We start from the raw sequence: 23,763 nt of genomic DNA on the forward strand, positions 1-23,763 counted from the left end.
GCCCATTTCCCAGAAAATTCTCATTTAAAAAAAGTAATTAAAAGCGTTTTAATTTGGCCATTCTATTTACTTTGATTGCTATTTAAAAAAAAAAAAAAAAAAAAAAAAAAAAAAAAAAAAAAAAAAAAGTTTCCGCAAACAGCATTGGAAACTTTCGGGAGTTGGCCATCCATTCTTTTACATTCTCCTTCGGATTGGTTAATCGGATATGAGCTCTTGTATTATTGGTTGGTTGTTATAGAGGAGAGTTGAGTTCATTGGGCACGGCTCCGTTAACTCTCCGTTAGTTACCTGGCGTCAGAGCTCATTGGCTGTCGGCGACCCATCCTTGTGATGACGTGATAGATAGAAGGCCGTCCAAGAGAGCGCGCGGATTCTTTGGTTACAAAATAAAGATTAAAATCGAGCAGCGTTGCTGTATTTCAGTACTCCTGAACAAATCTCTTATCTTCGAGAGGTAATTATTCCCCAGTTCTTGTATTATTTAAATACGATACTCGCATATGTTGCGCGTTGTAACCGCAGGTGGAACTTGTATATTATTATTAGGACGTGCAGGGATTTCAATGCTGTTTACTGTAATTAAACACACAACTCCAGGAATCTTTGACATAGTTACTATCAATGTCATGCTAGAATTTCGAACCGATTTACCTAACGTTACATTAGCTAGTCCACGATTAATGCTAATCGGGGTCTGTGTGAAACCGGCGGTAAGAACCATACAGTAATATCTATCTATCTATCTATATAGGCCTGTTCTAATAATATCACCACAAGGTATTTCAGCATTCCGTTCTGTTCTCTTAACTTTCAGATTACCTTATTATTGACAGTCAGTCAGGACAGGCTGTTTACATTCTGTGACATGCCGGTGGTTTTTACTTGCCGCAGTGGGAGGTCATCACAGGCATGGATCAAACTGCTGTGCAACGAGGGGCTTCATCCCGGCGTTCTTGTGTTTTTCAGCTGAAGGCATGCGCGGTGTCTGCAATGGCTTCCTCCCTGTCGCAGTACACGATCGGCGGGGTGAAGATTCTCTTCCCCTGCAAGGCTTATCCCTCTCAGCTGGCAATGATGAACTCGGTGAGTACTGCACTGTAACTGGAAGGCAGGTTACAGGTTAAAGCAACCAGGTGACATTTTCTACATATTTAAAATTCTGCCGCCTCTGCGGGCCGGTCATCTGTTAACAATATCTCTAACACTGCACACCCTTTGCATAAGAAATAGTCACATTAAACAGTTACATTACTGTACACATGGGGGAGAAAGTGCCCTCGTTATGAAACACAGAAATGATCAATACTCTTAACGAAACCACGTGAGGGCAGAGCTGTAGGTTTTGCAAAGTAATGCCACTTCAATGCTCTTGTTTCTAGACATACAGCACATGAACCCATTGAATGTCAAAGCGTTTGGAGGTGAAGGGGCTGAGACATGAACATAGTGACTGGTGCCCTGTGTCATTGTCTCTGCAGATTGTCAAAGGACTGAAGTGCCATCAGCACTGCTTGTTGGAGAGCCCCACTGGCAGTGGAAAGAGCCTGGCTCTGCTGTGTTCAGCCCTGGCTTGGCAGCAAGCTCATTATGGTATGGGTCTGGCGCATCATCTTTCATGAGAGAACAAGGGGACAGGAGTTGCACGAGTAAAAAGGCACTAGGGCAGTCAAGCTCCACCCTGTTGCAATAAGAAAAGAAAAAAAAGAAAAAGGTTTTTAAATGTGAAGAATCTTATAGTCTTAAAATACAAGCCAGCCTTGCTTCTGTTGCTGACGTGCGGTCTGTTTTGTCAGCTGGGCACAGTACAGGGGTCCTTATAATAAAAGCTTCAGTCCAATCTCTCCTCTTTGATCGGGCTGTGTTGTATAGTTTTTTTAGAATTGTGTCACTGTTGAAGATTCATATCCTGTGTCCTGTCCTAATTGTTTCTGTAGAGAAGCCGTCAGGAGAGGACTCAGGTGCTCGTGAATGTAAGCGGGAGGAAGAGGAGAGTTCCTCTCTGTGCCGGTGTTCGTGTCACACAGCGAGACCGCCCGACTCTAACCCTGCGGGAGACGGCCGCGCCGCTGCCTTCCAGGCGGACTGCAAAACATCGCCTGCTGCAAACGGGACCCCCACGCTAGGAAAGAAAGGTACTGCGCTCTGAGCAGCAGCAGCAGCAGCAGCAGCGTGACACTGTGACACCTGCAGGCTGTTTTAATACAGTGTGTGCGTGTGCTTGTTTCATTCTCCTGGGTTCCTCCAGGTTCCTCCCCAGAGGACTGCAAGCTGAAGACCACGCTGGCTGCCAGGCTGGCTGCGAGGATGCAGGCTTCTTTCCATGAGGACGACGACGACTTTCAGCAAGACAGAAAACGGATCCGCACCCCAGCAAGTGACCACAAGGTAGTTCTACAGCACTGTGCATTCAGACTGTGTTGTTTTAAATGTATTGTTTCTGTTTTGTTTGTTTTTTCTGGAATCACAAGATCAGCTCATCTCAAAGCTTCAGTGCACAGTGGAACGCTAATGTACACGATAGCCCTGAGGAGTCTTTCCAGAAGCAGGGTGTTGCTGGAATAGTTAGTAGGCATGACAAATAATGATCGCTGAACACACATAATAGGAGACCCCAAACAGGTAAGAAACAGGGTCGGGCCAGTACCTGTTTCCCAATTTCAATTCTATTTCCTTCTCAAAATCAATTCAAATTCCTTTATAAAGTCAATTCCAATTTCTTTGAAGGAATTGGTGTTTAGCGACATAATGATTGTTCACTACTAACAGTGACTTCAATTCAAGTGATTTGTTGCCACTGTGAGAAGCTCATATTTTAACAGATTGCTGTTCATTTAAATTTTGATCAGGGATGTATTGGAATTGATTGAAAGGGAATGGACCTGACCCTGGTAAGAAATGAACATGGAGATTATAAACGGTTACATTTCAAGTATATCCTCCTTGTTCTTTCCTCTTTCAAATAATGAAACCGTTCTATACCTGCTGCCTTGCCTGATACGATGCTTTCGCCATATAGGTGAGGAAGAGGCGCTGCCTGGATAAGGGGGTGCAGTTCATTGATGATGATGAGGAGGAGGAGGAGGAGCTCCGGGGTCCTGCTCCGCAGCCTTGGACAGTGGAGCTGAGCACACAGGCAGAGCCAGCCAGTCTCCTGCCAGCAGCACACACAGCAGTGAGTACACAGCCTGCCTGCAGCATCCACACACACACAACAGTGTGTACAGAGCCTGCCTGCAGCATCCACACACACACAGCAGTGAGTACAGAGCCTGCCTGCAGCATCCACACACACACACACAGTGAGTACAGAGCCTGCCTGCAGCATCCACACACACACACACAGCAGTGAGTACAGAGCCTGCCTGCAGCATCCACACACACACACACACACACACACACACACACACACACACACAGCAGTGAGTACAGAGCCTGCCTGCAGCATCTACACACACACACACACACACACACACAGCAGTGACTCATAGTCGGTCGGACGCCGTGAGATCACACACACACACACACACACACACACACACACACAGCACACCTGCCTGCAGCATCCACACACACACAGCAGTGAGTACAGAGCCTGCCTGCAGCATCCACACACACACACACACACACACACACACACACACACACACACACAGCAGTGAGTACACAGCCTGCCTGCAGCATCCACACACACACACACACACACACACACACACACACACACAGCAGTGAGTACACAGCCTGCCTGCAGCACACACACACACACACACACACACACACACACACAGCAGTGAGTACACAGCCTGCCTGCAGCATCCACACACACACACACACACACACACACACACACACACAGCAGTGAGTACAGAGCCTGCCTGCAGCATCCACACACACACACACACACACACACAGCAGTGAGTACAGAGCCTGCCTGCAGCATCTACACACACACACACACACACACACAGCAGTGAGTACACAGCCTGCCTGCAGCATCCACACACACACACACACACACACACACACACACACACAGTGAGTACAGAGCCTGCCTGCAGCATCCACACACACACAGCAGTGAGTACAGAGCCTGCCTGCAGCATCTACACACACACACACACACACACACACACACACACACACACAGCAGTGAGTACACAGCCTGCCTGCAGCATCCACACACACACACACACACACACACAGCAGTGAGTACACAGCCTGCCTGCAGCATCCACACACACACACACACACACACACAGCACACAGTACACAGCCTGCCTGCAGCATCCACACACACACACACACACACACACACACACAGCAGTGAGTACACAGCCTGCCTGCAGCATCCACACACACAGCAGTGAGTACAGAGCCTGCCAGCAGCATCTACACACACACACACACACACACACACACACAGCAGTGAGTACACAGCCTGCCTGCAGCATCACACACACACACACAGCAGTGAGTACACCTGCAGCATCCACACACACACAGCAGTGAGTACAGAGCCTGCCTGCAGCATCCACACACACACACACACACACACACACACACACACACACACACACACACACAGCAGTGAGTACAGAGCCTGTCTGCAGCATCCACACACACACACACACACACACACACACAGCAGTGAGTACAGAGCCTGCCTGCAGCATCCACACACACACAGCAGTGACTACAGAGCCTGCCTGCAGCATCCACACACACACACACACACACACACAGCAGTGAGTACACAGCCTGCCTGCACCTGGCACATGCTTTATAGGCACTGCTCCTGCACAAGGGAAGCAAAAGCAATCTTTGAAATGTACAGATTACAATAGGAAAGACACTAAATTACTGTACTGTTTGGTTTAACATAGAAAAAACATTAAATGGCAGAGGGAGAGACCGGTACATGAGTGTGTGTGTTGCAAGTAAAAGCATTTAGCAAACTGTGCGTTGATATTGAACATGAGCAGGTGTGTTTTATAGAATGACCACTAGAGTGTGCTGTGGCACTTGGCTATATTAGTTCATGTATGTTATGCTTGCTTTAGGGGCTGATGCTTCATTCTCCTGTAGCTAACACGCATTGGCAAAGGGATTTGCAACTGCATTGGAAAATAAAGAAAATATTAATAGGGAAGCAACTTGTTGTATAGCAGACTAGGTTATCAGTGGCTAAACTAGTATAGGGAATGTGAAACTGGGCTTGTTACTTTGCAGCTAGAACGTCAGTACTGACCGCCTTGAAAGATGTTTAAATCTCTCTAGTATCTGAATGAACTGCAGTGTAATGGAACTCAACCCACTGATTCGAATTGAACAAGATTCTTTTTTTTCTGCTTTATTCTTTTAATCTTGGGGTGTTTTATTTTTAAACGGCATTAAAAAATATAATTAACAAACAAGGAAAAATATGATAATTATAGTCATAATTCAAAACCAAATGGATGATGTGAGAGCCTCCCCAGTGGGCAGAACAGCCCCACTTCTCCTTCACGTCTGGTGGTTTTGCACCTTGCTTGCTGTCGCCTCCCCTTTGCAAGTTAATCCAGTGCACTTTCCCCCTCGTTGTCCGGCAGTGGTTATTAATCATCTCATAAATGAATGATCAGCAGGCTTCTATCTCGTGTAACGCTATATGATGGAATCCCTGCTACTGCAGCCCCAGCGTAATGAAGCTGAACAGAAAACCAAGAGCATTGTAATAAACACTCTCGGTCTGAAGAAAGCAGCGGTGAAGAGACTCTGTGTCAGTGCGCTCGCCCCTCACACAGGCTAACATATTGCTTACAACCTGCACAATGGAGCCCGGGTGAGTTCAGTTACACGTTCCCAGAGACGAGCAGTCTGTCACAATGGCAGCGCTGGGATGAAGAGAGCGGGGGGGCGGGGGGTTCGTGTTACACTCTCTCACCTGACTCTGCATTCGATCCCTCGCTCGCTGATTGACATCTTCAATGGGGCCTTTGAAGCGAGCTCCAGCTTAATTAAAACGCTCGCTCGCTTAGCGGCGATCTGTGAAAGCCTGTGATAAATATTGAATGGGGTTCACCCGCTGGTGACTGCGCAGGGGATAAACAGGTGCTTTGTGTCGGGTGTGTCATGCGATCATCGCAGCGGGGTGCAAGTGAACCCTCCCCACCCCAGGAGTGGAGTAATAAAAGAATAGCCCCTGTGCCGTGACAGAATTGCACCGTCACTCTCTCCTGTGCTCGCATCTCACTCTGGTGTGTACAGTGTGAGGTTTCGCGCAGCACCGTTATAGCACCACATTGTTCAGGTGTCTTTTGTTACTGTGCTAAGAAGTGGGGAAGGTTGTATGAAGCTGCCTTTTCTTTCTGCCGTTGTGTGGAGAAAAGGGATCGGGCTACCAGAGCAGAGAGAGACCATGTCTCCTCCTGCCGTCGCTCTGCCACAGCACAGGTGTGCCTGCTCCATTATCAAACCCAGTGAGAAAGCCGCTGCCCAGCCCAGAGCTGGAGCTGGAGCATGCAGACTTCACTCCACTACTGGTATCTGAGTTGAGCTGGAATGAAAGAATGAAGACCAGGCATCTGCATTGAAACGCCGCACTACAAGAACACGGATTGGTGCCATGCTTCCTTTAGGATGAGGGAGGATATGCAGGCTTGAGAGGAATGCTTTCACTGTAAATATGCTGTTATTGAGCAGAGTTTCTGCTCGTTGATTATATTCTTGTAACATCAGCGTACCCTCAACAATGTATAAACGCAGGTCTTTAAATTTCCTCTAAAATCAATTCAGATAGTTTCCCAAACCAGTTCCTAAAGTGTTGTTGCTAAGCAATTGTAGCAGAAAGATAATCTACGTGATCAATAAAAGCCGAAGGTGCAGTCCTAACATTTGTGATCTCGACCCGCCCAGTGGTTGCGCTGGTATTAAATAGCAGGTCTTGATTCTTCTGCTCCAGGTAAGGATTAGTTGCTGAGCAATGGCAGGTATTAGTTTGTTTTATTTACCCTGCTGCTATTGTGTGCCATACTTCAAGTTAAGTGCCCTTCACAAAAGACTGCACACCTGAGTACAATTGACATGTCCCTGCAGTATTTGGGTATCTTGTCTGTCTTGAAGGTAGACTGCGGACACACCCGTCTTTCAAATGCATACAGAATGATAATACGCATCATACTGGCAGACCATTCATTATGTACAATGTAATTCTAGTGACCAATCAGATTATGAGTAGCATGGTCAGGTGGTGGATACTATTGCAACATTACAATACAGGTTTAGTTGGGCACTTTGCTGCGCTTCTGTTGGTTATTAACAGTATTCAATGCAGAGCTATGATACATGTTGACAGCAGCCTCTTGCAGCCCTGTTGGGATTGTTTCTGCACTGCGGTACACAGCGGCCAAGCAGACTTTAACTGAGGTGCTTCTGTCACTGGAGGGAAATGCTGCAATGTTCAGTTTCAATTAATGCATCACTGAGGTGTTTAAGTGATTCAAAAAGATGCCTCTGAAAAGTTTAGTTCGTACTTGTTTAATTTCATGTGTTATTTTTTTAGCAGGCTGTGGTTCATTTTAAAAGAACGCTTTTTGTCTCAAACTGATGAAATCATTTCAGATTGCTGCTTAACCATCCATACATGCCAGCAACAGGTGATCACGTGTTTGAAGAGAACTATCCACCTGGACTGATGCCCTGATAAAGTTGCTGGTCACAATGCTAATTTATAGCTGTTGGCATATTGGTATTCAGATTGGAAATGGCCCATCTCTGAGCTGAGCCACACAGCTTTATTAATGCTGGGATCAACCAGATAAGGCAATCATTGTCCACGCCATTATATTCATAATGCCAAAAAAACCCCGAAATAACAAATTGACCCCCCTGCTTCACCTCAGTACTTTATATTCTCTAAGATCCAGCACTGTATTCTTACGCTATATACTTTACGAACTTCATTAAGAGCAGAGCTGCTTTGTCCAGGTGACCCAGTGATCGCAACTAAGATTTGCTGTATATCACTCCGAATATTACAATGCAAAGGCCAGCCTTTCAAATAAAATGATCTAGTTTTCCGTTCTGTTTTGCGTAATCGCACGAAGCATGATTTATTTGAATTGCGTTTGTGTTTTATTTTGTTCTGTGTGAAGTCATTTCAAGTCTGATCAGTATAGCTAGTGTCTCTGCAGGAATGCACCTCAGGCAGCACTATTAGCATTCCAGCGGTGCCTCCTTACCACTATCGCTGCTGCTCGAACTAGCATGCGAGCCGGAGCAGGGGCTGTGTCGGGCAGCGCATGTAACATATACCCTTGTGTCAGCTGTTTCCTGCCCTGTTCCTGACAAGGCTCCTATTCATAACTCTTCCCTTTATCCTTTTCAATGAATAAGTAATTATGCTATGCACAAGGCAGGATATTTGGAGCTGGCTATTTAATGTGGCAGCCCTGGGTAAGCGGATCTGCTGTTAGTGGCAATCTGAGCCACGGATGTAACCATTCCACACGGCTGTAACTCCATCAGCTTGGAGGGGCTGTTTATTTGGCACATCAGTGACCCTTTTATCCCGGTGAGTGACAGCGCTGGAAGGGTCCCATTCACCTCCATTCTATGGCGTATTGTAATGTTTAATGGAAGACAAGGTTGTGAAGGACTGCAGGTAATCTGAACTCGGTTTTCCACAGAAACGGAGGCTGTGAGACAGCTTGATCCCCGGTATTGTGGTGTAACACTCGCCATGACTTTGCATTTGTTTATAAGGGATAATCTTACTGATTCACAGTTTTAAAAAAGAGAGTGAGGGGTTTATTATTAAGAGTTACGTTGGGGAATTGGGGTCTTCTAGTTATTAAATACAATTCAGATGAATGTATTGACTGAGAGCACAGAGAATAAGAGACATGGAGAACTTGACATTTGTTTATAAAGAATAAAGATTTTTTTGTGGCATATGTAAATATATAAAAAGAAAAATGAGGTACGAAGTTAACGGCATGTTGTAACTGCACGTGAAACAATCCCTGATTTAAAGACTACAAACAGAAAGGAACTGTTTCTATGTGTAACGATGCAAGACGTGATGCAGAACCACGATCCAGCAGTGCTACATTGAAGAACTCGCAAACATGCAAATGCATCATCCATATGAACTTTTACATCTTGCAAGTGACTTTCCAGCTTTCCCCTCGCCATTGTTTCTTATTGTAAAACGTGTTTCCACATGTCACTGCGGTAATATCTGTGCTAATGACAGGGCTGCTTCGGGTCAGTAATACTAAGTGGGGGTTCTTGTGTCTTTTCCAGGTGCCCGATCCTCTGCGGGGAGTTAGGTTAACATGTAGTTTGCTGTTTCGGGGTGTGTGAATGTTGGGCTCGGAGTGCTGCAGTGCCTTGCTTCTGCAGGACTCGTTTTCCATTCCTGGTGGTTGCAGTCCCTGCAGATCCCGGCTGCCTGGGATTCGCACTTCCACCACTGCTTTCCAAGTGGGATTCTGTTACTGGAAAGCCGCGGGGGGCTCAATTTCCTCCGCGAATGAAATGCCATCTGTGCTCCGCCATTAAAAGCTACAATTAAAAATCGGTTTCATTACTAAATTTAACTGACACTGTATCAATTTTTAATTTCCAAAGGTTATGTTACTTCTGTGCGAGGATGTCTTATCTCGCTGGAATTTGCAATTTAGTTACAAGAAACACGTTAAAAAAACCAAAACAAAACCATGCTTTATTTGTTTATTTATTTATTTATTTCAAATGGGTTTTGTCGATAGCATACCGATACCTATGGCAACTTTAATCTGTAATTTTGTATTCCCTTATACTGAATTACAAACGTTGACACAGCATAAGTAAATACACTTCAGAAGTTCTGCCTCTCTGAAGTCTGTCATTTTATTGTTTTTTGCTCAATATAAAAAAGGCTTCTAGCGTCTACAGTGTTTCCACACGTTCTGTGTAACTCCGTCTTTGCTGACGGACGCTCTTTCTTGATTGTTTCCTCATTGCTAGTCCCCTGGCCCGTGCTCTGTGTGCCCCTGCGCCTCCACCAAGCTGAAGCAGACGGACTCCCACTGCTGTGCCAAAGACAAGGAGAAGGTCCCGAAAATCTTCTTCGGGACCCGCACTCACAAGCAGATCTCCCAGATCACACGGGAGCTGCGCAGAACGGCGTACTCCAGCGTCCGGATGACCATCCTCTCCAGCCGGGACCACACCTGCGTCCACCCTGAGGTGTCGGCAGGGGGGAACCGCAACGAGAAGTGCAGGGAGCTGCTGGAGGCCAAGCACGTGAGTCTGGGTTCACTTCGCTAGGCAACACCGGACAGTGCAGGGAGGGGAATGAGACTCTCATTGCATTTCCGTGTGCCCTGTTCCTGGTTCTACTGTGAGTTTAATAAGAAGTGCCTGAGCTTGTTGCCTGCACTGGCTAATCAAGCTTGCAATAAAACCTGGAATGGGTGAAACTGCTTATTTGCAGCCCTGCAAGTTTCCACCACCATACTCTGAGCATTAAGGAAGTTGCTTCTTCTATAAGCGTTCTCCAAAAATATACTGCAAGTACCTTTAGCTGTGTGTGTGAGTGTGTGTGTGTGTATGCATGGATAGGATTTTAAGTTCTTAATCCTGTTACTGTAGCCGTAGGTGGCAGTTACGGGAAAGAATACACTCGATCAGTCATACAGAGCTTTTTATTGTGTGGTAACGTCAAGGGCTTCAAACGTGTCTTATACTCTGAGCATTTATTGTTCCTGTTACCTGGGGAGGGGACTGCTGGTATAGTGAGAGGCTGATCACACTGTCACCATAGGTGTCTGCGCAGAGCAAAGCCCTATTGCACCCGTGGTATGATGAACAGCTAGCTGACAGTTTGAGAGAGAGAGAGATCAAAAGTATAAAGTGCGATCACGCTTGTGCTGGCCTCGGGGTTGTGTTAATGTTACAGCATACCAATGCATGAGCCTCTTCCTTGTTTTTCATGATCCCGTTTCACCCTTTTATAACGCTCTTAAATGCCTCAAAAGTGTTGGCTTTTCAGACCCTTGGCTTAAGAATGAGCAAGTATGAATGGGGTTCAAAGGAGCAGAGAGATCATTTTCTTCATATTAGTGTGGTGGAGGAAGTGCACACTGCTTCAGTGTATCTCTCTGCATTGCATGTCTTATTGCAGAGTAATCTTTTCTTAACTCGTTTTATTAAGACTTAATTTCTTTTGCAGTTATGTGGTATGTTTCAGTGGCCTGTATTGTTGTTATTCCCCCCCCCATGTCGTTTTAGCGCCTGTCAGATTGATTGCTCCTTTTGTTCTGAATGCCTTGTCTCTGCAGGAGAAGTCATGCCGTCCTTACCACAGCGTCCACAAGATGCGAGAGCAGAACACCCTGCAGTGGGTCCACGGGCTGCACCAGGCCTGGGACATCGAGGAGCTGGTGGGTCTGGGCAGGAAGCTGCGCTCCTGTGCCTACTACGCGGCTCGAGAGCTCATGCAGGAGGCGGACATCGTCTTCTGTCCCTACAACTACCTGCTGGACCCGCAGATCCGGGAGAGTGTAAGTCCCGTCGGAGCAGGGCTGGCAGGAGCTGACCCTTCCAGTCCTGGTCTTCTGTTCCAACACTTTCAACCTCCATCCAGACCCTGAAGGGGTTAACTATAGTTTCATTAAACCCGACTCAAGATCAGTCTTATAATATGCTTGTGTTAGAAGAAGCACATAAAGTTTTGTTTTGTGGGGTGGGGGTGGTTTGTGTTGATGGCGGACGGGGTTGAACAATGGACTCTTGTCCGCTTGCAGATGGACATCAGTTTGAAAGGTCAGATTGTGGTGCTGGATGAAGCTCACAACATCGAGGACTGTGCCCGGGAGGCTGCCAGTTACACTGTGACCCAGGCCCAGCTGCTGTTCACCCGAGAGGAGCTGGACAGCATGGTGACCCACAACGTGCGCTGCAGCGATCACGGACCGCTGAGAGCCCTCTGCTGCAGCCTCACCAAGTAACTGTTACAAACACACAGCTCGCCAGCTCATCAGAGACAATATAAATTCACACCAAGTGACTGATAGACACACAGCTCGCCAGCTCATCAGAGACAATATACATTCTCAACCAAGTGACTGTTACAAACACACAGCTAGCCAGCTCATCAGAGACAATATACATTCTCACCAAGTGACTGATACAGACACACAGCTCGCCAGCTCATCAGAGCTCATCGTTTTGAATCTGTAGATTAATGTTCATGTTTTTTTCTTGTGCTCAGCAGCAGTATGTGCTGTAGTTGTTAACCTGTGCTGTGTGATTGATGAGTTTGCATTTCTGATTGAGTACAGCTGTAGCAGTGATGATAATGCTGATCTCTGTTGTGTTTGCTTTGTGCAGCTGGGTTGAAGAGAGCTCTGCTGCTCTGGTGGACAGGGAGTATGAATCCTCCTGCAAGGTCTGGGATGGCAAAGAGATCCTCAAGGTTTTCCATGGCTTGGGGATAACAGAGGCCACCTTTCCTATCTTGCAGGTGAGAGCTGCCTGAGCTGCACCCGAGGGGCTCCTCCTGCTTTGTTGTGTTGTCAAAGGGCAGGCCATTGAATCGGGGTCTCACCCTGCTGTGCTCTGTGCCTCTCTCAGAAACACCTGGCGGCTGTGCTGGAGAAGGAAGAGAAGCTCAGCCTGGTGAATGGGAAGGAGGAAGCTGTGCCGGTCCCCACTATCAGCTCGCAGTCTCAGATGGTGCTCAGAGGTCTCTTTGTGGTTCTCGAGTTCCTCTTCCGATACAACTGCAGGTCAGTACCGGCACCCTGTCTACACCTCAGAGTCTCCATGTGTGCAGGGTTATGCAGGGATGGGAATAGGGCTCCCATTGCGTAGCACTTGGATTAATTCCTGGTTTTACTAAGATTTTAACAAGACACATCCAAGCTTGTTACCTGTACACTGTGGCTTATCAAGCTCTTATTAAAACCTGTAGTGGGTGAAACTGCTACGCAGTACGAGTCTTATTTCCACCCCTGGTATATTAACACTTGCTTTTTCAATAAGCCTTTACAATCAGCATTCCCAGTTTCCCTGTCTCATTATTCTATGACTTGTGTCCCCTGATTAGATCACGTAAAGCACTCTAAAGCTCAGGTGGGATTGTGACGTACACTTTGTACAAAACTGAATCACTACCGAGATGTAGTCTTGGATAGTCGAGATCGAGGGCGGAATAGGTATTCATGAAATAGTTACAAGATGATTATGTGCTGCTAGGGTGTGTACAGTAAGTACTGTAGATTTGCTGTAACTGGCTGCACCTTGTATTTGTTTGTTAGAATAGAACACAGAATGTGTGTAATTAGTTCTTCCAGGGTAGTCTAGCTGTACAGTTGTGAAAGGGTTAAGCACGCAAGATATTAGACAGAGTATTGATATTCAGTGACAGCTGTTTAGGAGAATTTAGCATGTTTGCAAGAGTGAGCTCAGAAAATAACAAATTGCTAAGGTCTATGTCGTTTGGACATCATTAGATAGAAATCAATATGAAGTGGGATCATTCATCATCCACAAATTACCATCCACATGGACAATATGCTATTCTCACTTCCTACATTGGTTTTGACAGGGCAGTGTTAGTTGCCATAGAAACACAGTATTCCATTTCAGCCCGTTATCGGGTTCCGGATTGACTTTCAGGTGAGGTCACTGTTATGCTAACATAGCACAACGTGCCTGATCAGTTCCGGCACGCGTTAGTATGTTGTTTCTAATTCTAGGATTAATATATTCATGCTATATAGGATATTAGGTGACTAGTGATCAGATAATGCAAATTATTCCTGGCGCTAGGGCAATGCCTTGCAGCCTACCAGACTACTGTAGTAGTCTGCAAATAATGCTTTCTCCAGTGCCTCTGTCCATGTAATCTGCACATGGGGTTGTAGTTCTCATAACTGCTCGAGTCCTGTTTAGTTTTGATTTTAACTTGCACCCATTTCCCCGTGCTTTAGGTTTGCAGAGGATTACAGAGTGGCGCTCCAGCAGACTTACGCCTGGTCTAACCAGCCAGACCTTCCTGATGCAAACGGCTTCTTCGCCCGCCCCAGGAGAATACAAAGTGCGCGCAAGAAGACTCTGGTCTACACGCTGAACTTCTGGTGTTTGAACCCTGCAGTGGTGAGACGCTCCTAAGCTTTAGAATGTGTTTATGGGGAGGTTTGCATCTAAATTAGCTTTAAATGAGGGACTAGAAAGTCGCAGGAGCCCCGCGCCCAGTCCAGCCTTCTAATACGTTTATTATTGAAATGATGAGGAGCCATCATTTCCTCGTGATGCGTTCCTCCCTTATAGCGGCACGGTAAACTGCTGTTAGGGAGTGGTTTAATCATGCGGTCCCGAGTGTGATCGGTTCAGAGCAGATTCACCGGGGGGCCTAAGTGTTTGTTTAGTATTGTCTCTTGGTTGTAGTGTGGTAATTCCTGAATGACCTTGCTGTATCTTGCTGTTTCCAGGCCTTTTCTGACCTGAATGGCACTGTCCGCACGATCGTGCTGACGTCCGGCACTCTCTCCCCGATGGGATCCTTCTCATCTGAACTCGGGGTGAAGTTCTCAATCCAGCTGGAAGCCAGTCACGTCATTAACAAGTCGCAGGTAAAATACAGTGGTGGAATCTGCACTGCTTAAAATCAGAACACTGAGGGGGAGTTCGAAATGGTGAAGAAGTACACAGATTCATTGCCTTATATTTTCCACGGCTCCATGTTAAATGCAGGCCGTGGGCAGTTTTGCCCGCAGTGGAAGACCCAGCCCCTCCTGGGTCTTCTCTTTTAATAAAAGCCTCCTTCTTGTCGCAGGTGTGGGTTGGCACGATCGGGGCAGGGCCGAGGGGGCGGAAGCTGTGCGCTACGTTCCAGCACACGGAGACCTTCGACTTCCAGGATGAAGTGGGTGGATTGCTGCTGAGCGTCTGCCAGGCTGTTCCCCACGGAGTCCTGTGCTTCTTGCCTTCATACAAGGTAGGCAGGAACGCTGCGCAAGAGGCTCCAGATGCTGACCTTTATGGAATGGCGCCCTGTAGTCTGTCTCAGTTTGGTAGCTCTGATATTTCCCTCCTTGTGTTGTATCTTACTGCTTAAATATAAAGCTGAGGGAACTTGGTTTCAGTAAACTAGGTGTCAGACCACTACATTGTACACCAGGGGAGACTTGGGGTTTGATGCAGCAAAGTTGCCTCAAACTAGGTCTCCTGGAACCAGGTTTCTTGCCGCTGTTCCTGAAAAAGTGGCTTTGTGTTCCCTCAGCTTAAGAAATGCATCTAAAAAGCTGCTAAAGTCTCTGAATATTTTACTGCAGTTACCTTTCTTAACCTTTAGATGGCTTCAGAGACCATACATTTCCATGGCAGTACAGAGCGAAGACCAGCTCAATATGAGTTACTCGAATCTGTACCTACATGTAAACACAGCACCCTTTAAACCATTAAGTCAAGGATCACAGTAGAATAAAACACACACTTGAAGTTAGTTACAACAAAGAGAAAAGCACTTTTTAATAGAGTAAAGTCATCGCTGTGTCGGTTATTCTGAGCTAAAAGTTTTAATAAGCCCATTATTAATGTTTAATAAATGTCTTGCAAACCTCAGAATTCAGCCTGCATTTTCCTGTATCGCGTTTCACTTGCAGGTTTGCTTATAGGATCCCATTGATAAATACTTTGTCCTTCTTTGTTTGTTATGCATTTGCTCTGAATAATTTATTTCCATTGAATATGTCTGTCAGAGTGAATCCTCCAAGGGTCTGGTAACTTTCTCAAATGACTCTCACAGATCAATGAGAGGCAGGGAGTCCGCAGCCAAGATGGGCAAAAGAGAAGCCGGGCTGTCCTGCGTGACAGACTGGAGCACACCAGGGTTTTTTATTTCATTACCTTGTGGTTGGAGAGAGAGAAAGAAAGAAAGTAGTATATAATGAAAATAGCATTCTGTGGATGCATAAAAATGGCTATTACAAAAAGTAAATAACCATTTTATGCATCCATACAAAAGTAAAATATATAATTATTAATTAACATAACATTTGGTCAGATAACTGTTTTGTATTTTTTTACAAAAATATTTTTAACCTTTAATCGGTGAAATTGAAACATAATGTTAATCGCTCATCTTGAGTGTGTATTATTCACTGTCTCGGGAAAACACAACCAGAATGAGGTATTTCTTTGCAGCTGAAATTCCCACCTAGACATCCCGTCATTTTGGTTCTACTGTTGCTCAATTGTCCTTGCTCTTATAATCCTAGACGTCCCATCGTTTTGGTTCCACTATTGCTCAGTTTTCTGGTATAAGCATGCCATGTGTGTCATCAATGATGCATGCATGTGGCTCCAGTGATGATGCGTTAATGTTGAGTGGGTGTGCTCGGTGCATCTGTCTTTTAATTGTGAGAGCGGAGGACCAGGGGCTTGGTGTCTCCAGTCCCTGTAAAAGAGATTCAAGTTTAATGGGAGAAGCATCTGAAAAGGGCAGCCTCAAGCACCGACCGGGAGCGCAGTGTAGTGAACTTTTTATAACCTCTGCGTTAAACTACAATAAAAACATTCTCATATTCTCCACTTGAAGGGCAATTTTCTATTTTATTGTATGAGGCATATTTAAAAGGATGTGTTTTAATAAGACCCAAATACAGTATAATCGTAATTCTCGAAAAACTACTCTCTTCTAAATCTTTTGTAGTCATTTTTGTATTACTTTAGTATAAATACATGTTAATTTGGATTCATATGTTGTTTTTTTCTGACTTTATGTGAACGAAAAGACACCCATTTGCCCGTTTTCCCATTGGAAATAGTGATATTTTGAAATATCACTGTCCTGGTCACAAAAGCAAAGTTTGTGGGGAATAATAGCCATTTTCTATACTTTTGAGGCATAAGCAATTAGGAAATAACACTTACTACCCAGGAACAAAAAAAAATAAAAAATTGTTACACTGTGTTGTTGTTTATTATTATTATTATTATTACTATTATTTATTATTCCATTTTTTTTTTTTTTTTATATGACAAAATAGCAAACCCAGCTTTTCAGTAATGCTTGTCTGTTCCGATGTCTTTGTTCTGCTCTACTGGAGACCAGTTTCTACACTGGGAATATTAGAATGCTTATAGTTGCATCCTGTCGTAGTTTGAACTCTGCATGCTGTGGGAATCGTTTAACAGTTACATCATAGCCAAGTCAAACCTGCTGTACATGCAGAGGAGAAACCACAGCAAAAAATAAAACACCTTATAAAAATGAATGTCAGAAAGTGAAAAGATCAGTCAGAAATGCAAGATGCTTTTAAACCAGATTAAGATAAGAACCATTAGGGTTCATGTCGCCGAGCTGTCTGCATTAAGATGTATCTCGCCTGGCGCCTGGAGCGAGGGTGATCTATTCAATATGTGTCATATCAAAGTCAGAGCACACAGCAACTGCAGTGCTAATGCTTCTGAGTTTCACTGGCCTCGCTCTCACCACACTTTCTGAGGCTGTTTTTTTTTTTCCCCTGAGTTTGTTCTGGAAAAAAGATTCAGTCTAAGTGTTTTATAATTTACAGATTAAGGCTACTTCTTTTGTGTGGATCTTGAGGATTAAATCTGAAGAAGGAGGAACTGTTCCTCTTTAAAGAAAATGACCGTATATTTTCCCCCTGCCTGGGGGCAGTTAGATTTCATAGCTTTGTACTGTTGGGAAGAGCGTGTTTTCAAATTGAATTCTATCAGTACAGGTCATTGATAATAGCTGATTTATTACATAGACACCAGCTGTTTCCATTTGGGCATTTATTATTATTATTATTATTCAAAATTTTGAATAAAATATAAATCTTGCCGGTTTTTTTTTTTATTTTAAAGCTGGATTTGCACAGGAAGAAGTCAGCCTAGCTCAGGAGAGTCTGCTCGCTGCATCGCTGATGAATAGCACTGTTAGAAATGCAGCTGTTACACCAGTGACCTCCTGTCCAGAAAGGAACAGTAGCGGCAGGACATGGCTCTTCTAAAAATAAAAAATCTTGCCGGTTTTACCCTTTTTTTTATTTTAAAGCTGATTCAATTCAAGATCCTTCACAGTGTTTATTGGAAGATGCTTTAATTTGGTCATTTGAAAATGAAATTGCACAGGAAGAAGTCAGCCTAGCTCAGGAGAGTCTGCTCGCTGCATCGCTGATGAATAGCACTGTTAGAAATGCAGCTGTTACACCAGTGACCTCCTGTCCAGAAAGGAACAGTAGCGGCAGGACATGTCACACTGATCTGCAGAACCCCGCTCCTCTACCACACCCGTCTCTGCACAGGTTAATGGCGCTGTGCATGTCGCACTGATCTGCAGAGCCCCGCTCCTCTACCACACCCGTCTCTGCACAGGTTAATGGCGCTGTGCATGTCGCACTGATCTGCAGAGCCCCGCTCCTCTACCACACCCGTCTCTGCACAGGTTAATGACACTGTGCATTCGTTACACTTGTATATGACACGCTTAACCTCTGGAACTCTTGCTCTTGTAATTCACGATTGGAATCAGATCTGTGGATTGATTGACAGCAGTGGAATGTGCCCCCCTCCCTCGCTGTATGGCAGAGGCACAGACAACCATTTTAACCACAGGACTCCAGACAGTGCAGTCATTAGTGTCCTGTAGGTCCAGAGGAAGAAACAGCAGACACTGTGGTGTCTGTAAAAACCCTTGTGGTGTCGTGATCTGTAATGTGACCAAGAAGTCATGTCCATTCACAGTCTGCTGCTGTTTGTTGTGCAATGTGGAGTATCAGACGCAAAGACCGCTGTTGGTGCCAGGGTGAGACGCACTGCTGGTGTCGCGAATGGGCTTTTCCAGAGGTGAAGGGTCAAAGACTGCTGTTTGGAAGTTACCTGCTTGCTCTCATGTTGCCGTGGTGCTGCTGGGAGCACATCGCTGCCCTGTGTCATGGTGTTGGATGCTGAGAAAACGTTTCTTACAACAGTATTGGAATCATCAGCCTTCAGGAATGCGATGCAGTGTTTGTGTGCAGAAACACAGGCGACAGTGAGGGGCTCAGACTCCATCGCAGGATCTCCAGTAATACTAAACTAAATAAAGCAAAGTTTTAAAGTAAACAAACTGTTTCAGAAAGACTGTGTTTGTGCACTTCATTATTGTAACCACACTGAGAGCTGGGGGAGAGGGAGGTGTCTCATATTGTTTGAATTATATATAATGCATGCTTTTTGTGCTTTTGTTTTTTTTAAGCATTAGAAGGTTCAAACTGGAAATGGCCACGTATCCTCGGCAGAAAGAGTTTGCAAAGTTCAATGTGTGTTTGTTTTTTTAGTTTTTTTAGTTTTTTTTAAACTGTTCCTTGCTAACATTTCTTGGGCTTGTGGTCACCACCAGCATTACCAATGGCGCCAAACAAGTTGGTAACCATGGCAAAGAAGTGAAGTCACCGCATGTAGGTGGTATAATGTTTTATTTAAACCCACGGACTAAGTGAACACTTTTAGGTTGAGCATAAACATGGCAATAGCCTCTGAGTCGTTTGCTAGACCACCCAAACTACAATGACATAAGGCTCCTTAATTATACTGCTGCATGTAGCAGTGACTTGAAATAGTGTGTTACCATAGTTAGAAAACTTTATGCTGTGTGAAGGTGTCATTAGTGGAATACATCAAATACACAAACCCAAAGCTACTAAATCCTAGCCAGCGTTAGCTGTAGAAAGCATGCATGGTTGCACAGTGGAACCATTTAGAAGCATATGAGAAGCGGCTGCTCTAGAGCGGTCCATAGTAACAACTGTGACTTGATTTGCAGAGTGCTGTCCAGTGGAATGTTAAAGAATTTGATGCAGAGATGAAAAGCTGTTGTTTTTCTGGCTTTCTGCAGGGTTGTGTGTTTTTTTTTTGTGAGAGAATTATGCCAAAGCCTGAGTCAGCGGCTCGTACTAAGATATAATTTATGTGCTGCGTTTATTATTCGCTTTGACAATATTTCATACGCTCCTTGTAAAACTATTCCGAGCTGTAAATCACACAGAAGTAGGAACACCAAGTAAAAAACGCTTATTTTTAGTTTCGTCCGAGCCCTGTAAAGAAGTAATAGAATTTGGAGAGAGAGAAACTAATGCCAGCGTCCTCTTTTTCCAGAGGTCTTAATGACGTATTACTGAGGGGAAAATGAAGGTTTATTGCAATTCGCTCGTTCTAAAGTTTCGCCAGGCAGCCGCGGCCCAGTGCTTTATTAATATTCTGAACGTCTGGAAGTCTCTGGGAGCTGTACAGGTTGAGCAAGCGCAGCGTCCCAGCGGTCCGCTACGGTTTCCTCTCTCAAGGATGACAAACTGACCCTATCCAGATTGGCTGAGGGAGTTCTGTTTGCATATACAGTATTCTTTCATGCCAATCTTTAAGTCCTTGTGGTACCGTGGTTCCCAAGCTCAGACGCGTCAGTTTGTCCTGGGAATGGAGGAAGCAGCAGTCCAACACTTCTTTCTAAGATTGGAGTAACCCTCGCTGCACCAGTGTAACCCGAACTTCGGAAATGATGTTTCTAGAGAGTAAAGCCAGATCTCACTGTCGTTATTCTGGCTTTAGTATTAATTCCTTTTATTTTGTAAGCTTTCATTGATTTCATTTTTTTTTTGCCAATGAAGAAGCAATACAGTGTGAGATCTGAAATGCTTTCCTCTGCTTTAAACACTATTATTTTAATTCAGCTATATAGATTCAGCTATAATGTTCGTGAAACGCAGTGTATTGTTAGGAAGGATAGAAAAAGCGATCTGGAGTGACGACGGTTAACTTGGTAACATTGTAACAGTGCTGGGTGTTTGAACTGGCGAGAGGGAGAGCTTACCGGTCAGTTGATGGCCGCAGACCTGCCTCTCCCGAGGTAGAGTTTCCGGTGTGGCTTCTTCAGTCCTTGCCTTTACAGTTAGTCCTCTCTCTCTCTGTCTCGCTCGCTCTGTCTGTTTCTGTCTCTTTGTCTCTGTCTCTGTCTCGCTCTTTGTGAATGTCTGTCTCTCTCTCTGTCTGTTTCTGTCTGTGTCTCTCTCGCTCTGTGTCTATTTCTCGCTCACTCTTTGTCTCTCTCTCTCTCGCTCTTTGTGTCTGTCTCTCTCTCTCTCTGTCTCGCTCGCTCTGTCTGTTTCTGTCTGTGTCTCTCTCGCTCTGTGTCTCATGAAATTATGATTCTGAATTACTTATGAGGATTGTGCGCTACAGGGTCTGTGCGTTCCAGCTATTTTCATTTAAATTTGGGTTTTATTTGTATCCTTTTCTTGGGGGGGGGGGGGGGGGGGGGGGGTCACAGCTTCTATTAACCCCTTCCTCACCTTCTCAGGTGTGTTTCTTCAATTTCTTTCTTCCGTAACGGTAAGCCAGACGGTTGCTATTTCGCCACCAGCAGGGAAATCAAATTGGTTCAACCTGAAATTGAGCTGAATTTAATTTATTACAATTTACACATTTTGGGGAAGAACAGGAAAATGATCTGAAACATTTGCCTGCTTGATATTCCTAAGAGCAGGGAGCAGTCTTCAGTGAGGGTGGAGGTGGGGGTGTAATCTGTCTTCACAGCAGAGGAGGGCATGTGTTTTCAGTTAAGAAGTTGCTGGTTTTTAGCAAATGGACAGGGGGGTGGGGTGTGTCCTTGTTGATTTGAATCCTGAAAAAAGAAAAAAGCTGTATGTGGCACCCCTGTAAAATGTGATTGAATCTCCCCCTGTGAACTGGGTAATGTGTTCATTTTTTTTTTTAATTTAATTGTTTCGAATGGGTGTTACAGCCCATGTCACATATTGTGACTCCCACTGTCTTGCCAGATAACGTATACAGTTGTCACAGATAAGGAGGGGCCGGGGGTGGAAGCGCCAGTAACAGAGCTTTGATAAGACAGCTCCTCTCGGGAGGGATTTCAGAACAGGAGTACGCTCCACTGTTCTAGAAATTCCAGCTCCCTCTCAGGACTGTTTTGTGAAGACAGAGCAGTAATTATGTCGCTTGTGATGAAGCCAGAGCATAAACATTTCCCATAATCCAATTATAAAAAAACAAATAGCAGTGAATGAGATGCAGCTTTGTTGTGGGTGTCTGCTGGGGCAGTGTTGGGGGAATATTTCTAATGAAGATTGAGGGCTTCTTTTACACATCTCGAGTTGCCTGGTACTTAAATCTCAGGGTAGGTGAACTTGGTTGATCTCAATCAAGATGAGGTATGGAGATGCATAATTAAATGCAGCCTAGACTGCAGCAGACTTGGTTCCCTGTTTATACAAAGCGTCTGCCAGTTAGACATTAAAAACCACGGGTTGATAGGGTGGCATCGTGTTGCTAATCCCAAGTTTCTTTTACAAACAGCAAAGAACATAAACGATGGAAACCAGAAGGGACAGTTCAGGAGCGCTTGACTTTTAAGATACCAGACCGTGCTGTTGGGTTTGCCAGCCTCAAACCCAAAACCATTCCGGACAGAATTACTACATTTATATACATCAACTCAAAAGAATAAACCCCCATGGAAAACCCAAGAAGTTCGCCAGTCAGTGTTGGCACTTCTCCTCCCTTTTAGTTACAGTGATTTAGAATGAAACATTGAAGCGGCAATCAAGTGGCCTTTCCAGGTTTCTGTTGAAAAGCGTTAATGAATGCCTTTCTCTCTAAACCATGTGCCAGTCAGGCACATAATCAATGTTTTGTGAAGGGTTGACCGTGTAAGAAAAAGTGAATAAAATGAACAATTCAACAAAGCCTGTTTGATTTGGAGGTAGTTGTGGGGATACACATTACCCTACGCTGTGGTAAACTTGAATAGGGGTTCGTCAAGGGACAGGTTACAGGAAGGTATTACAAAGCAACCTGCTTTGTTTTGATATCCTCGGCTGCATATCCCAGGCAAGGGGATGCAGTGGTGCTGCCCGCTTGCATCCTGTCTGCATGTTGCATGGAAATATTGTATCCAGTTGTGATGAAACTTTGTTAGAACAGTATTTAGCAAAAGGAATTGAGAGTTTCAGAATGGAGGGGGTGATGGGAGATGCTTGTCTTCAGATTATCAGGGAGATGTGGTTCGTTCCCGTGGCCCGCCTTGAACCTGGTGTCTCTTCAGTACCTCCTCTTGCTGCTAACACATAGCCTTGTATTCTGTGAAATGAGCCATGCAGACGTAGCTTTGTTGCTGTTGATGCATCATTAGTTTTGTTGCATTTTTGATCAAGTAAATACATACAGCAGGCAGTCCTGAGACTCCCATTAGTTCAAGTTCTGTGTGTGTGAGGTGGTGGTTGGTTTGTTTTTTTTGGCAGTTTCATACTGGCTTTAGAAAGCACTTAGAAGTCCCAGCTTTTATGAAAGTCCTGATATTAATGGATGTTGGGACGCTAGCACTTAACAGGGAGCCAGATTGAAGCTGTGGATTTAATGGCAGTTGTTCGGGTCCCCTCAGTGTGCTGGGAGACATGACTGTTGCAAGAAAAGCAGCAAGATTAATGTTCCTCGGGGATGCTTCCTGACTTCCAGCTTTTGGAATGCTGTACTAACCAGTTGTCTGGTGCATTTAAGAAGATACATTTTGCCGACGGCTCTCAGAATCCGCTCTGTGATGGGGAGTGCTGAAGACGGCAGGGGTGTTTTTGGAAAGTCACGTCTGCTGTGCAGTCAGTTCTGGGTGTGACCTCTGATGTCATTACTGCAGCTCGTGTAGCAGTGTTGCATCCAGGAATTGACTAAAGAGATGACATTATATATATATATATATATATATATATATATATATATATATATATATATATATAT

The 23,763-nt window shown here is 44.9% G+C and overlaps 1 protein-coding gene across 2 annotated transcripts in view; it reads left to right on the top strand.

Moving 5' to 3' along the window:
* Window positions 1-368: 368 nt before the first annotated feature.
* The window catches only part of brip1 (BRCA1 interacting helicase 1), a 31,445-nt gene continuing 8,050 nt past the window's right edge, over window positions 369-23,763 (top strand). For both annotated transcript variants that reach the window (XM_041241447.1, XM_041241448.1), the window contains exons 1-14: window positions 369-457; window positions 970-1,086; window positions 1,482-1,593; window positions 1,938-2,135; window positions 2,249-2,388; window positions 3,020-3,175; window positions 9,991-10,269; window positions 11,307-11,528; window positions 11,772-11,971; window positions 12,358-12,490; window positions 12,601-12,755; window positions 13,962-14,127; window positions 14,463-14,603; window positions 14,807-14,968. In XM_041241447.1, the coding sequence (XP_041097381.1) occupies window positions 994-1,086; window positions 1,482-1,593; window positions 1,938-2,135; window positions 2,249-2,388; window positions 3,020-3,175; window positions 9,991-10,269; window positions 11,307-11,528; window positions 11,772-11,971; window positions 12,358-12,490; window positions 12,601-12,755; window positions 13,962-14,127; window positions 14,463-14,603; window positions 14,807-14,968 (2,157 nt within the window). In that variant the 5' untranslated portion in view covers window positions 369-457; window positions 970-993. The remainder of the gene's footprint in view (window positions 458-969; window positions 1,087-1,481; window positions 1,594-1,937; window positions 2,136-2,248; window positions 2,389-3,019; window positions 3,176-9,990; window positions 10,270-11,306; window positions 11,529-11,771; window positions 11,972-12,357; window positions 12,491-12,600; window positions 12,756-13,961; window positions 14,128-14,462; window positions 14,604-14,806; window positions 14,969-23,763) is intronic.

This window comes from Polyodon spathula, unplaced genomic scaffold (genome assembly GCF_017654505.1).
Source record: "Polyodon spathula isolate WHYD16114869_AA unplaced genomic scaffold, ASM1765450v1 scaffolds_780, whole genome shotgun sequence".
NCBI classification, from domain to species: Eukaryota; Metazoa; Chordata; class Actinopteri; order Acipenseriformes; family Polyodontidae; genus Polyodon; species Polyodon spathula.